A 15,531-nucleotide genomic window follows, 5' to 3' on the forward strand; every position below is an offset into this window, starting at 1 on the left:
TGTGTGAAAATGTTAGTCTAAAAAGAAGGTAAACAAAGAGAGTGAAAGTCGTAGTGTGCAAAACAAAACACACACACACACATAGAGAACATGCAAAAGAGGCAACACAAGGGAAGAGTAAAGGGTTGTTTGATATGTCTCTTACTGACGAGACAGGGTTTAACCTGATTATATTCAGATTGTTTGTTACCACAATTAGAAGTCTTTTATTCAATCCTAGACCACACTGACTTAATCAAATTGATTTGTTCTTAGACTATCAAACACCCCTTACGTGAATATGGGTAGTAAAACATATACATGATACAAGCATACGAGCAAAAAACATATATCAACACTAATAGAGGTGCTAGGCTACTCATCAACCCTAATAGTTAGCCTCTACACCCTCCTATATAAGGTCACATCCTATTTCCTTCTAGGATTCCTTCTCATCTACTTTCCATCAAACATTATTGAATCTACCATCCTTATCAAGGATGATGGTATCTTCCTTTGACATGCCAGGACCATCTCAATCATCATTCTCTTACTTTTCCTATGATTTGTACCACTCCTAGTGAAATTTCTTATAACCTCATTTGGTATCCTATCCAACAAGGTTCTACTGTATGTCCACTTCAACATCCCTATTTATGTTACTTTCATCTTCTTCTCACCCTATAATATTATGGACCAAATCAAAATTTAACATGTTTCCCCAACAATAGGGCTTGAGCTCATTGTCGATGATTGTTAAATTTAGAGGTGATTTTGGACCACTCATAAGACATTTTGGAGTGTAACTTTGGTGTGAATCTTGTTTTGGTTTTAACATGTTTGTAGTTATAGAGATTTGAATTTGGTGTGAGTTGGATAGATCTATTAACAAAATTGTTACGTGGGAGTTTGTGTACTCATCCATTGTAGTGTTAGGTGAGAATTTACGGATTTTCAAATTGACGTTATTTTTTATTGAATTATTTTAGACTTATCAAAGATAAAATGCTTGTCCTAATAGGAAATGCACTTTGTTCGAAGCGAGCTCCGAAACACACATTTTCGGATACAATGCTCATTTTGGTAACTGCATGAAAAAGAGGTTAAAAAAGACATAAAAAGAGATTTCTAATGGTCAATCTTATCTTGTGAATACTTTTAAAATAATTTTTTATTTTTGATTTATATAATAATGTGTCAGATTGCTATTATTTTTTTTATCAAGTTGTCAAACAAACTGAATATTTTACCACCGAATATACAAAATATAAATAAAAAAAACTCAACATGGACAACATACAGTCAAAGGAAAGATGAGTCTATCATGTAGCCAAACCAAAATCAAGATTCCATTACTTGAACTTAACAAAGCTACGACTGCATTCAATTACAAGGGCAATTCCACATTTTAATTTATATGAACTGTGGATTAATCAATTCCCCTAATTCATATTTCATCTTCATCTTACTAATCCTACACCATTTATCAGAAATCAAACACTTATTTAAAGGAAGATTCAAGCATCAATTTTTCGACATCATCTCTTTGAACTCCTCGAAATTGACATATCCATCGCCGTCGGAATCCACCGACTTGATCATTGTCACGCAATCATCAACCGTACATCTCTCCCCCAACCGAGTCAAGATCTGATGCAACTCAGTCGAAGAGATCAACCCGTTCTTGTTCAAATCGTAAAGCTCAAACGCTTCGTGGAGCTCGTTGATTCCTCCCTCTTGGTCTCCGGCGCTTTCTTTGCAGAATCCGGCGAACTCCTCGAGGTTGATGAAGCCGTCGCAGTCTGCGTCGAGTTTAGTCAGCACTTGCTTCGCCTCTTCAGCAGAGATGTCGGATCCCAGTGCCTTCATGGCGTGGACGAGCTCTTCAGCAGAGATCTTTCCGTCGCCATTGGTATCGAAACGGCTGAAGATTTTCTTCACGTCGTCGATGTTGGTCAAGAAGAGCGATAGGTTGTTGGTTTCTGTCGCCATTTCTGAAGATCGTTGAGTGAGAAAGAGGGAATGGGGAGAGAGCAAATATAGAAAGAGGAAGACGCGTGAACCAACGCGTATGGTTCGTGTGATAATGGAGAATATTCGTTATTTAAAAAGATAGTACAAGATAATATGTGATTTTAATACCATAAATCGTTTTTAGTGTTGTTCTCTTTTTTTTTTTGGGAAAACAAATATTCGTATGGTCAATATAAAGTAAAATAACAAGAGGTACGCATGTTTTGTGTACTAAAAATGTTTTTTTAGAAATATTCTTTAAAAAAAATTATATTCCATCTTTTGAAAACAATAATGGGATATTTTGGAAAGACAACAAATTATATTCTTGAGTAAATTACATAAGTTGTTTATATGGTTTGGTGTAATTGTTTTTTGCAAGGATTTTCAAGGATCATGTGGATTTGATTTTGATAATATTCTCCTCATGAGCTAGGAACGAAAATACATTTTAGAATCATTTGAAAATACTATTAAAACTAGGGATGCCCTAAAGCTTTCGAGGTTGATGAAATCAATATGTAAAAGACAGGGACGACTCAACCAGTTTGTAGGTTTTAAGCTAACAAAAATTTTGAGGCCATTTGACATTTATTCGGGCTTCGGATGACAATAATAAATTAAAAAGTTTATAAATAGCTTAGTTGAAGCCCTTGATATATATTTTCTTTTACACATGATTATTGAATATTTGATTAAATTCTTAATCACCACAACAAGTAGATAAATACAAATAAACAAAAAATAAACAGAAAGCCCCAATTTACCTTCGTTCCAAGTTAGCAAAGGACAACCTTGAAAATAGTTAAATAGAAGATAATGCAAAACACAAATTCGTTTTTCCAGAATTCGGACTCGTTCAAACCCTTCTATAAACAATGAACAATGGTTAACAGTTGATTTAGGGTTAATCAATGGAAAACTAAATTACTGAAAACTAAAAAATAAAGACACTAGACTGGACTTACCGTTTTAGTTATTTTGATCTATTGATATTGTCCTTGTCATTTTGAATGAACTATGGAAACCTTGAAGTTTTGAGTCTTTTGAACAATCAAGTGCAAATCAACAATGGAGAATCGGAGGATATAGAAAGAAATATACAAAGAAGCCGAATGTATTTATTTTTCAAAGAATGGAGAATCAATCAAAGAACATAGAAGTAAGAGAAGAAGAAGTAGAAGTGAAGATTGAAGAATAGAAGGTATTTTTCAGACTCAGTTTCAAGAATCGAGAATGAGAATAGAAGGAAGAAGAACAGGCGTTTTCAAGAATAGAAGGTATTTTTTTTGTGGCATGCGTAGCTTAACCTAGAAAATATAAGGAATCCAGATTTCTATTTTGCTGAAATATCTTGAGTCGAGTGGGGGCCCTAAGCTAGGACTTGATAACTAAGGTAGAGTCAGCCTTGGTAAAGGCAGGAAGATGATAAATTATTTGCAATGGTTTGGAAGTTTCTTGCAAAAGATAAACGATTAGGGAGTAAAATTGGCATATTTGGAACCTCGAGAAGTCTTCACATATTCCCCACTCTCATCCAAGGGCACCCTACCCTCACACTTTTCAAGGCTCCACCAAAGTTTATTTTTAAGAGGATTCTTTAAGAGGATTCTTTTATTGGACTCCAAGAAACCCAAATATTAGATTACTCTCGAATTGACGTAAATGGGTGCTGGGACTCAAACGAATTCGATTTTGACGGTGTTGGCTCTAACGGTAGATCAGGGGGGCTACTATCTATTTGGGACACCAGGGTTTTTCAGAAAACTGAAGTAATTAAAAACCATAATTACCTTATAATTATTGGTAAATGCAAGTCTATAGAGGGAAACTTGAATATGGTTAATGTATACGGGCCGCAATCTCCGTCCGAGAAAAAGAAGCTGTGGGAGGATCTAACAAGGATAAGGTATGAAAAGCCAGGTTATTGGATTGTGTTTGGTGACTTTAATGTTGTTCGATATCCCAGCGAAAGGTGTCATTCAAGGTTTTGCCCCTCCAGTGCTTATGCCTTCAACAAGTTCATTCAAGATGCTGACCTAAAGGAGTTTAATATGGGCGGGGAAAAATTTACTTTCATGATTCGTAGTGATGCCAAATTAAGTAAGTTGGACCGATTCTTGGTCTGCTCGGGTTACCTCAACTCCTTTCCCCTTAGTGCGGTGACTGCCCATCCCCGTGAACTATCTGATCACAGCCCCATTACCCTACAATCGGCTGTTGCAGACTTTGGGCCTATTCCGTTCAAGTTGTTTAACTCCTGGATTCTAAAAGAGGGCTTTGATCAGCTGGTAATTGATACATGGAGTCGATTCGTGGGTTACGGTACCCCGGATGCTTATTTGGCTGCTAAACTGAAATTCCTAAAGAATGCGATTAGGAAGTGGAGGAAGGAAGTGAGCAAAAAAGAATCAAAAGAGTTAGATGACTCGATAAGTATGATAAAGAACCTTGAGAAACAGGCGGAAATCAGACCCCTTACAGCTTTGGAGATTTGTAATTGGAATGATGACATTAAAAAGATATCGGAGTTGGAACGATTAAAAACCATGGATCTAAAACAGAAGGCGCGTATTAAATGGACGATTGACGGTGACGAGAACTCTAAGTTCTTCCATGGGTTCATCAATAGAAAAAATCGGAGGAATCACATACATGGCCTAACAATTAATGGCCGTTGGACAACAGAGGTAAACCTGATCAAAGAGGAAGTTCTGAATTTTTTTAAATCAAAGTTCTCTGAAAACACTACTGTTCGCCCCAAGTTCATTAACCCAGCATTCAAAACTTTATCAACGATGGAGGCCATTAAGATTGAAGCTCCCTTCAGTTTGGAGGAGGTAAAGGATGCAGTCTGGCAATGTGGCAGCGATAAGGCCCCAGGGCCAGATGGCTTTACATTTACATTTTTTTAAAAATTCTGGGACACTGTCAAATCTGATATCATGAACTTTGTGAGGCACTTTGAGAATTATGGTACCCTGTTTGGTGGGTGTAACTCTTCCTTCATTACATTGGTTCCTAAGGTCAAAGACCCTCTCTCTCTGCACGACTACCGTCCTATTAGCCTAATTGGGTGTCTTAATAAGATCATAAGCAAGCTTCTCTCCACTCGTATAAAGTCTGTCATTGGTGGTATTATCGATGAGGTTCAATCAGCTTATGTAGATGGTCGTTGTATTCTTGATGGCCCTCTCATAATTAACGAGATATGTTCTTGGGCGAAGCGGTCCAAAAAAAGAGTCCTGCTCTTCAAAGTAGACTTTGACAAAGCATTTGACTCGGTGAACTGGGAATATCTTGATTCAATTCTTGGCCAAATGGGATTCAGGAACAAATGGAGAATGTGGATTCGGGGAAGCTTGAGATCATCCAGGGCATCAGTTATCATTAATGGTTCCCCAACTAAAGAATTCCCCATAACTAAAGGAGTGAGACAAGGAGATCCTCTCTCTCCATACTTGTTCATTATTGCCATGGAGGGCTTAAATGTGGCTCTTAAATCTGCCCGGGATAAGGGGGTCTTTAAAGGGATTCAAGTACCGAGAAATGGACCAACTATAACTCATCTATTTTACGCAGACGATGCGCTGTTTATTGGCGAATGGTCCAGATCTAACCTCAAGAATTTGGCACGTATTCTCAGGTGTTTCCATATCGCATCAGGTCTCAGGGTGAACTTCCACAAATCAAGAGTCTTTGGCATTGGATCCTCTACACATGAAACATCGTCTTGGGCAAGTTTATTGGGCTGTGAGGCTGGTGCGCTACCGTTTGATTATCTAGGTGTTCCTGTGGGTGCCAATATGAATCTTAAAAAGCATTGGCAGCCAATCCTAAAGAAATTTCGTGCAAAACTATCATTATGGAAGGCCAAAACCCTCTCCTTCGGGGGCAGGCTAACTCTCGTAAAATCTGTCCTCGGTAATCTCCCCACATACTATCTGTCATTATTTAAAGCACCGAGTGGAATACTTGAGGAGATGGAGAAAATTTGTAACGCCCGTGTTTCTGGGCTTGCCATTTTTAGCAATGTAATAGTCTAGGTTAACCTTTGTAACCCCAATTTGAAATAATAAAATGTATTATTTGTGAATTATGTGAATTATGTGATTTATGTGTGTGTTCTTATAATTTAATGAATTAAGAATAAAATAAGCGTCAAAATTAAAGTGTGAGATAAGCCCGATATCTTTGCATAAAGTTGTAGTGGTTGAAACAAGGATTCCGGAGATATAAGGAATGCCAAAATCCGAGTTATAACGAAGAAGTTATGACCTGTCGAAGTTTCGCGACAGAACCGGCACGACGCCGAGTGACGTAAAATATGAATTTAAGATAGAGCGATATTTAGCCTTAGCGATCTAAACGAAAGTCGTAGATTTCGTTAAACCGGGAACGTGCATAAAAGGAACGCCCAAATCTGACTTCGTATGAGGAAGTTATGATTTTTCTAAGTTTCGACGTGGCAGTATGCAGCCCGAATACTCGATTTGAGATCGAGCAGCTTTTAGCCGAAACAATCTAAATGAGAATCGAAGATCTCGTTGTTAGTAGCGAAACGACGGAAAGATAGGCGAGAACGGACATCGGACGAAGGAGTTATGATTTTATAACGAAGTTTTCCTGTCCGGGCCTTCTAAAAATAATTAATAAAAATAAAAGTCAAAATTAGCCGACGGAGTCTAAACGAAAGTTGTAGAGCGTAGTCTCACATTCGCGTGGATATAAAGAACGTCGAAACGGAGTTCGTATGAAGGAGATATGAATTTTTGAAGTTTAATAAATATTTAATATTTATTTTTAATTTAACTCCGATATTATCCGAAGAAGGGTGAGGCGGTCTATCCGAAGTACGCACCGCGTACAGCGAAGGATGACGAAGTCAGCACTCGAGTACCTCCGATGACGCAAGCGCTTACGAACCTAGGCGTACGCCCCGCGTAGCCTTGTACGCTCCGCGTACGTGCGAGGGTCAGCAAGTATAAAAGGGGATCCGAAGGCAGCTCATTTCTCACTCACAATTTCTTCTTTCTCTCTAGTCCTTGCCTCGTTTTGCGTGCCGATTGTACCCCGAAGCCCCGATATTATTCCCGAGCCCCGGAGCGAGATCCGAAGCCCCGAGAATCCCGAAGAGCGTTATTCCCGAGCCGAAGCTCTGCCCGCGAGGAGTTCGATTTTGGTGAAGATCTTCCAAATCTATCGAAGTATACTACTTCTATAAGCCGTAGTGTTGTCGGATCATCTTCTGATCAAGTGAGTGTGTAGTTATTTTCTTTCCAACACAATATTATGAAGTATTTAATATAAAATACGTGCTACGTGTATATATTTTGTGGTTATATGTGTGAATGTATATTCACTCTCTTCTATCTCATAGATCTGATATATTCTCTATGAAATACGTGTTATGTGTGTATGCCTCATCTGTTATGTGGAATATGTATTGATTAAAGCATGCTATACAGGTTTTTAAACAGTGTATAAAAATGTATATTTTTATCTACTAATATGTTGGGTAGAACATGGGTAGATAATTGGTGTGTAATAAACAGATGAGAGGCCTCGGTGTTATTGGTGTTATTCTAGTCATTCAGCAGAGTATGGATGACGACCACAGACTATTCTAGACTGTCTTGTGGAACACTAGCAGGCTCATTACCTGTAGGTGTTGTGAACGACGTGTTCACCGGTGTACTCTATCCCCCACATGGTTGCCTTTAGGACACTTATTGTTGAGGAAGCCCCTCTGCAGTAATGTCCGTCCCGATGAGAATCCTGAAATAAGTTCCTTATAATAGACGTTATTTTTAGGAACGTAAGGTGAGGATAACGGGAATGGGTAATCGGGTTTATTGTTGATTGTTGTAATTAAATATAATTATTGTGGGTTTGAAAACCCTATATGCTCACCAGGCTCCCAAGCCTGACCCACTCAGTTGATTTGTATTACAGGAAGTGGCGCAAGAGCTTAAGATGGGCGAATCATCAAGTTGTTTTGTTTACAAGTCTGTATATGTATATATTTGTTGAACGACTTGTAATGTTATCGTTTATGCTTTATGATCTGTATCGGAACATGACATCCCGACTTTTGATTATGAAATGAAATCATATTTCTTTACGAAATGTTTTGATAAATATCTATTTTATCATGTTTTGTTTTTGGGAACAAATTCCGCATCTCTTTTAAAATCAAATGGATTTACTCTAAAAATGTTTAAAAAGCATAAATGAAATCGGTCTTTTCTGACCGAGATTTTGGGGATGTCACAAAATTAGAAGAACCTTCCTATGGGGTGGTTGTGAGGATAAGAGGAAAATACATTGGGTTGCTTGGGATAAAGTCCTAGCTGCCAAAAGTGAAGGTGGCCTCGGGGTGGGATCGATTCGAGCACTAAACATTGGGCTGCTTATAAAGTGGTGGTGGCGCCTAAAAAATGAAGAGCAAGGTCTTTGGTCAAAAGTAATTCATGGGATCCATAATTTAGGTAATAAGCCTTTTGGTTACCTTTCTAGTCAGAATTGTAGTGGAGTATGGAGCAGTATAGGAAGGACCATAAATCAATTGGCGATGAATGGAGTTGCCGGGAACGATATCTTTAAGCTGGAGGTTAAGTCTGGGAACAATACCTTATTCTGGTATGATCCCTGGTTAAGTTCAGGGATTCTAAAAGACAAATACCCCGCTCTATTTGAATTGGATGCTCGAAAAAAATGCACAATTGCTGACAGAATATCTGGATCAACCTTCACTTGGAATTGGAAGTCTCATCCCTCAGACCTAGGCCTTGGACCTGCTGTCCAAGCTCTCATTATCGACCTATCTAGGATTCAGCTAGCCCATGGAACAGACCAATACAAATGCAAACTGACTGGGGATGGAAAGTACACAGTTAGTTCGGTTCGGAAGGTCCTTGATAGTAACCTCAGCCCGGTTAGTAGTCACTCGACTATTAACTGGTACAAAGTTGTGCCCATTAAAGTTTTAGGTTTTATATGGAAGGCTGTGCAGGGTAGAATTCCGGTTGCTGTTGAGTTGGGGTCGAGGGGTATTTTGGTCAATTCTCTCCTATGTAGCTTGTGTATTGGACAACAGGAGAGTGTTGACCATGTTCTTATTGGCTGTCCGTTTGCATATGGAATCCGAGAGAATATTATGAGCTGGTGCGGTGTCACACTTAATCATTGCTCATTACAAACTACGGTGGATTTACTTCAGTCGATTTCGGCGTGGGGCGGCTGCCCCAAGAAAAGGAAACGGCTTACAATTATAAGCTATGGAATGCTATGGTGCATATGGAGATACAGGAACAAACGTTTGTTTAGCAATGAAGGAGTTTCTTTGATCCAGGGGACTAGTTACATTAAAACTATGGTTTTTTATTGGTGTAAGCATAAGGGTAGGAAAACAATGTGTAGTTGGGATGAATGTTTAGTGTCCCCATTCTCTGGATTGTAAACTCTGTACTATTGTATGTTTGTTTCCGGAATCCTCATCTAGTTACTTGCTAGGTGTGGGTCTCCCTTTTTAATACATTTGCCGTTTCAAAAAAAAAAGATAAATTTTATAAAAATTAATGTTTTTTTTTTTTCAAAATAAAAGTGTGAACTTAAATTTTTTTTTTTTGAAAAACTCTTTTTTAGAAACTTATTAATATTACGAGTAGAAAATTTCGCTTAATTTTTTCTCTTTCATTTTTCTCATTCCGAAACAGGTAACTCATCTTTCTTATCCCTCTTAATTTACTTATTTTTTTATTTTAAATAAATACAAACTAGTTAAAATCATACATAACTAATTTATAAATTGATTAAAAACATGCATACATTTTGATACAACCTTTTATGTATGAGCTATAAATAAGCAAAACATATAAAAAATAAAGAAAGGGAGAGAGACAACCATAGTTAAGTAACCCCTTCATCACCTTTTCGTGGTACCCCATCGTCGACGCAGCTAGTGCACCGGCGGTACCGCTACAAATCCACTTCATTTTTCCCTTGATATTGTTCGCTCTTATTATAACACCCATATATTTTTCTTTTTAAAATTTACAATGATTGTACAACTATTGTGAAAGTCGATCGCAATAAAAATATGGTTTTGCAAAAACCTATCCTTTTTTTTATCATAGTTTATAACTAGAAAAGATTCAGCGGCGTTGCCGGGGTCGGAAGGTATTGCTTTGTAAAGTAAAATAGCATGTTGAATTGCATTGGGATAATCTAGTAAATGAAGATAAACAATGTCATCTAATTACATAAGTAAAGAAATCTAAATCATTATTTCTTACAATAAATGAGGAAAATAAAGAAATGGTCTCACAAATTGAATTTTATAGCCATGTATGGCAGCGGCCGGAAAACCAATCCGAAAAATATAGACCGTTGTTTTTTGTCCATTAATGTGAAGGTAATTTGGTCTTTTAAGGTAGTTGGGACTGAATTTGTGACGACGGGTAAACCATATGAACCATTTATGTAATTTTGGCGGTGGTGGTGATGACAGCTGGTGGGTGGCTTTATGATATTGGGTGAGTATTTTCTAATAAATAAAACATTAATTTAAAACCAAAACGAGAAATATAAATTAATAAAAAAAATCAGATTAGGAGTAAAAGAGTGATTTCAGTTTCCATCGTTGTCCTCAATGTGTTAAATCTGGTAAACTACAGGGACCAATCGTGTAATTTTGTCTAATAATAATAATAATAATAATAATGAGGGACTATTTATGTCAAAAGACTAAATACTAATAATATGTAATAAAATGCGACGTTTATGAAAAATTCAAACGAAAGTGAAAGGGTTGTTTGTGAACAAAAACATAAAGGTGAAGGGTCAATGTTGTAAGTAGTTTTTTAAAACCAACATAAGTTGGAGGACCAAAAGTGACAAAAAAAAAATTGAAAAAAAAGAGGAGCAAACATACATAACCTTAGAGACCAATCTTGTCAAACACTTAGGAAGTTTACTATTCCTAACTTCATATCTTTAATATATATATATATATATATATATATATATATATATATATATATATATATATATATATATATATATATATATATAAATTAATTATTTGGTGTTACAAAAGTAATATTAACAATCATAGTAAAAGAGAAGTGATCAAACCACCTGAAGACTTCGCTAAGTCTTTTATGAGCCTTCACTGTCAACATCTCTTTAACTTTACTCTTATAATCGAGTACATATCACATTTAAAAATAACACATAAGTCGAAATACTTGTGAGCTATATTGGTTTTAACCCAACAAAACAATCCAAACATGCTTTCATTATTATAATTAAAACATACTAGCAACCTTTTTAACATTCAAACATGTTATAAGAAGCAAAGATAGGGAATTCTTCAACCCCAAGTATAATCTTACAGATAAAATTGCATTAAAAAATATAATCATGCAGATAAGATTGCACTCACGGACATAATATCCCAAAACATAAACATAGACATATGGGAATCAATACCTCTAATTAGTCTATAATCAAACCTTCAATATCCTTAGGAATACAAATTTTCCCAAAGTCAATGAGGAATCATTATCTCATGTCATTATGTCCTACTACAAGGACCTATAAACTGGATTTCCCTATAAGACATTATAATCATAATCTATCATTAGGTAACTTGTGGTTGTAACCTGTCACTAGGTTCTATAACATAAATACATTCACTAACAATTATTAATTATGAGAAAAAATTTATATAATTGCCATGTATCCCAAACTATGATCTCCAATAATCACTTTGGAGTATATCATGCCACTAGCATATATAATGTATTCTAATGTCCATTCACTAATAGTTAATAAGCTTGATTATAATTATATACGTAATAGCATCAACTGTCCCTTGGTATCAACCATATAGCATGCTAAAACTTTCACAATAGAACTAGTAGCCATAACAACTAAATTTCAAACATGGGAACATAATCATTTAAGTGATAAAACACTTAAAATTAAACACTTCACATAAAAAAATTGTTTTAACATGAACTCATAAACATCCACATGCTCTCACCTAACTAGTTAGTGAAAACTTACTTTTGCTTTGGCCACTAGTTGGTAATGTCTAGCGACTTAACCGCTTGCCCAAACCTATTTGGACAATATACCTATAACACCTGTTTTACAAAATGGATTGATTGGTGACTTGAAGGGGTCAAAAGTATGGTTTTTGAGGAAAACCATTTGCCACGACGTGGTGTATGGAATGTCATGATGTAGCATGGCTTGTTTTGTGTGTGTGTTCTGATGGACACTGCGACATGGGAAGTAGTGTGTTAAAAAAACGATGTGGTGGCTGTAGTAGCCCAAGCCCATCGTATTTTGGGTTTCTCCCATATTTAAGCATCTTATTTCATGGATTGGATCTTCTCCATCAACCTTCATCTTCTCATTTCAAAACCCTAGCCTCCATGCATGATTGAGAGTTTGTTTACTTGATTGAAGAGCTTGTTCTTGGATTTTGGTGAAAGTTGAGGAAGGACAAATATCATATTGGTGCAATGAAAAAAGAAACTAGTTTGGATCTATCACTCTTTTCTAATTTCTGAGTTATTGAAAGTATAAAGTTCGTACCTTGACCTTCGATTTTCTTGTTTCAATTTTGAGTTCATTTTGGTCCCTTCCATGGATGCTATTTGAGTTTGAGGAACTCCAGAGCTTGTTGAGGTTCTTAAATGGTCATTAGGTTTCTAAAAATAAGAAAAGAGCCATGTTTGGGACTATCTTATGTTCTTGAGCAAGTGTTGGACATATTAAGGACTCAAGGGACTTATGGTTGTAGATCTTGCTTTGGAGTGAGGTCCTAATAGATAAAGTTGGAAACTTTATCATTAAGTTAATGAGATGTAACATCCAGTTTCCTGTCATTTTTGGTTCGTGGTCCGGAAGTTGATTGTGTAAGGCTTTGGGCCTTAAGAAGGCAAAGTTTAGCTCTTGTGGAAGGAGGTAATGTTAGTTAAGAGATTTTACCCTTGAATTGTGTTTTGGGTCGAAGGTTAGAAAGGGAAATTTCATAGGCCGTGTTCTTGCATGAAATATGGATTTTTATTCAAGAAGTTTTTAGTCCAAGATATTTAGATAATATTATAGAGCTCTTCAAAACATTTCTGTGGATATAAAGAACGTCGAAAATGGAGTTGGAATAAAGAAGTTACGACCGTTTGAAGTTAGGGTGATTTTTGGATTAGTCGCGTACGCTGGGCATACGGGGAGTACGTTGGGTGTGCTAGGGCATCCCTAGTACGTTGGGCGTATGCGATTATTGCCCAAACACTATTTTCCTGGTTTGAGCCCTATTTAAGCTCCTTAATTCCCCAAACCCATTCCATTCTCAACCTCTACCTCTCCAACTCCCTATCTTGAAACCCTAATCCTAGATTAATCCTTGTGAGCAAAAAGAATGTGTTTTATGTGCTTTGGAGTGTTCGCGGTGCACTTTGGAGACATAGGAACTCATTGAAGAAGTATTAATTGCTTTGGAGCTTGTAGATCCAGACCTTGTTCACCTTGATCTTTCTTCTAGAGGTATAAAGTTTGAATCTTGATGATAAAATTGTTATATCTAACTAGTTTTGGGTGTTATGAGCTTTTGGTAACTTTAAGTGCATATAGTTTAGATCTTGAGAGTTTGTGACCTTGTTATGGATAAAGTTGGAAAGTTTATCCATCTAAACATCATAATAATTCAGATCTAAAAACTTGAGACTAATAAATTAAGTTGGAAAAGATGCCCTTTTGGTCCCTTTGAGACTTGAAGACTAGATCTTGGTTGGTTGGACCATTCTAATGGACAAAGTTGGAAACTTAATCCATTATGGAATTATTATGAAACATAAAAATATCATCTTGATGGGTTTTGATGAATCATGCTTAAGTTGATGCTCATATTATGGGTTTAGATGGATAAAATTGGGTTTTGGGTCCCATTAAGACATGCAAAAGCATAAAGTTTGCAACTTTATGACGTCTACATTTTAAGGATCCTGGATCTTAAGTTATACTTTATGTCTTAACCGATTAAGACCTCAAAATGGAAGTTGGTCATCTAGGGGGTACGCAGGACGTGCACATATGTACGATGTGCGTACGTACCAAAGGTCCCGATGCTGCGAGGGTTTTGAGTACGTCGGGCGTATTCCGAGGGTATGCTAAGCGTACTCACTAGAGGGAAGACTTGGGATTATTTCAGGTTATTTTGGGAATTAGAGACTTTGGGCCCTTATTGGGCCGTGAGTTTTCTGTGATGAGCTTTTAGACTTGGACCTATTTTTGACATGGCATATCTTTTGGGTTTTGAGCCATCTTTGGAATTTGGGTATGCTTTAGGAATTGAGCCACTATTGGGCTTTTAGTGCCTTTGAGTTGGGCCTCGGTTATTGGGCTAAGTGAGGGAAGGGTAAAATGGTCTTTTACCCTGGGTATTGGACAAATGAACTAGATTCCTGGTTATGGTTTATGGTCCAATTATTAATTTGGGTTTTATTTGATTGGTTAGCGTGTGGATTCTCCGGTTCAGCAGCCCGAGCATCTGTTTGATTGCCAACTAACTGAGTTGAGTTTCCTCACTGTGTTTGGCGGGTCAAAGGCACCAATGTTGTACCATGGTTTATTATGATTATGATGCTAGTTGTTTGCGTGACTCTGCTTGTATGTTTTCAGATATGTTTTACCGGGCGGAGCTTGAAGATTATATTATATACTATTTATCTTTGCAATTTCTGCATGTGTTTATGTGTTTGTATGTATACCAGAGGGGGGGGGGGGATACCAGGCGGGGACTGATAAATGAGAGATATGTTTCAAGAGGGGATCGATGTCAGACGGGCCGAGCCCATTATGTGTTTGATATGTATGGTATGTGGTATTTTAGGGAACTCACTAAGCTTCGTGCTTACAGTTTTCGGTTTATGTTTCAGGTACTTACGGAACGAAGGGGAAGAGCTCGGGATGATCGCATCGCATGCACCATATTGTTCCTCATTGTAATTAACTCTGTTGTATCTGGATGATTTTGACATACTATGATTTCACTATGGTTTTATGATAACATTCGGATGATACTTTTATTATTATAGAATCGAAATTTTTAGTCTTAAATTTTGGGGCGTTACAAGAAAGATTAGATATGAAGTTTTGAGCCTTGATATATAAGCATTAAGCTCTTAATGAAGATGTAACATCTCAAAAACCAGAATAAAATTTTCATTTTCAAAACCATTCCAATAATACTTTTAATTACAAAAAAAGGTTTTCCAAAAGTTATAATCCATAGTCAGAGTGTCCCAAAATATGAATTCTACGAGATGTGCACGATCATGCCTTCGTCTATTCCGAACATCTGAATTACATGAAACATAACATTGAAACCATAATCCAAAGCTTAGTGAGTTCCCCCAAAGTACCACGTAACAACTAGATAACAACAATTACTAGGCCCACAACTAAAAGAACTGGATTACCCCTGAGCCCATAACATGAGTCTGGCATGTTACTCCCGACCCC

The 15,531-nt window shown here is 36.9% G+C and overlaps 3 protein-coding genes across 3 annotated transcripts; 2 read left to right on the top strand and 1 right to left on the bottom strand.

Annotated features, from left to right (window-relative positions):
- Nucleotides 1-1,306: 1,306 nt before the first annotated feature.
- LOC111912595 (calcium-binding allergen Ole e 8) lies at nucleotides 1,307-2,047 on the bottom strand. The gene has a single exon (XM_023908339.2). The coding sequence runs from the start codon at nucleotides 1,969-1,971 to the stop codon at nucleotides 1,504-1,506; it is 468 nt and encodes a 155-aa protein (XP_023764107.1). The 5' UTR covers nucleotides 1,972-2,047; the 3' UTR covers nucleotides 1,307-1,503.
- Nucleotides 2,048-3,830: 1,783 nt separating this feature from the next.
- Nucleotides 3,831-4,907, top strand: LOC111912612 (uncharacterized). The gene has a single exon (XM_023908357.1). The coding sequence runs from the start codon at nucleotides 3,831-3,833 to the stop codon at nucleotides 4,905-4,907; it is 1,077 nt and encodes a 358-aa protein (XP_023764125.1).
- A 3,659-nt stretch (nucleotides 4,908-8,566) lies between these two features.
- Nucleotides 8,567-9,454, top strand: LOC122197122 (uncharacterized). The gene has a single exon (XM_042900601.1). It carries the CDS (start codon nucleotides 8,567-8,569, stop codon nucleotides 9,452-9,454), a length of 888 nt encoding a protein of 295 aa, XP_042756535.1.
- The last annotated feature ends 6,077 nt before the right edge of the window (nucleotides 9,455-15,531 follow it).

This window comes from Lactuca sativa, chromosome 3 (assembly GCF_002870075.4).
Source record: "Lactuca sativa cultivar Salinas chromosome 3, Lsat_Salinas_v11, whole genome shotgun sequence".
Taxonomy (NCBI): Eukaryota; Viridiplantae; Streptophyta; class Magnoliopsida; order Asterales; family Asteraceae; genus Lactuca; species Lactuca sativa.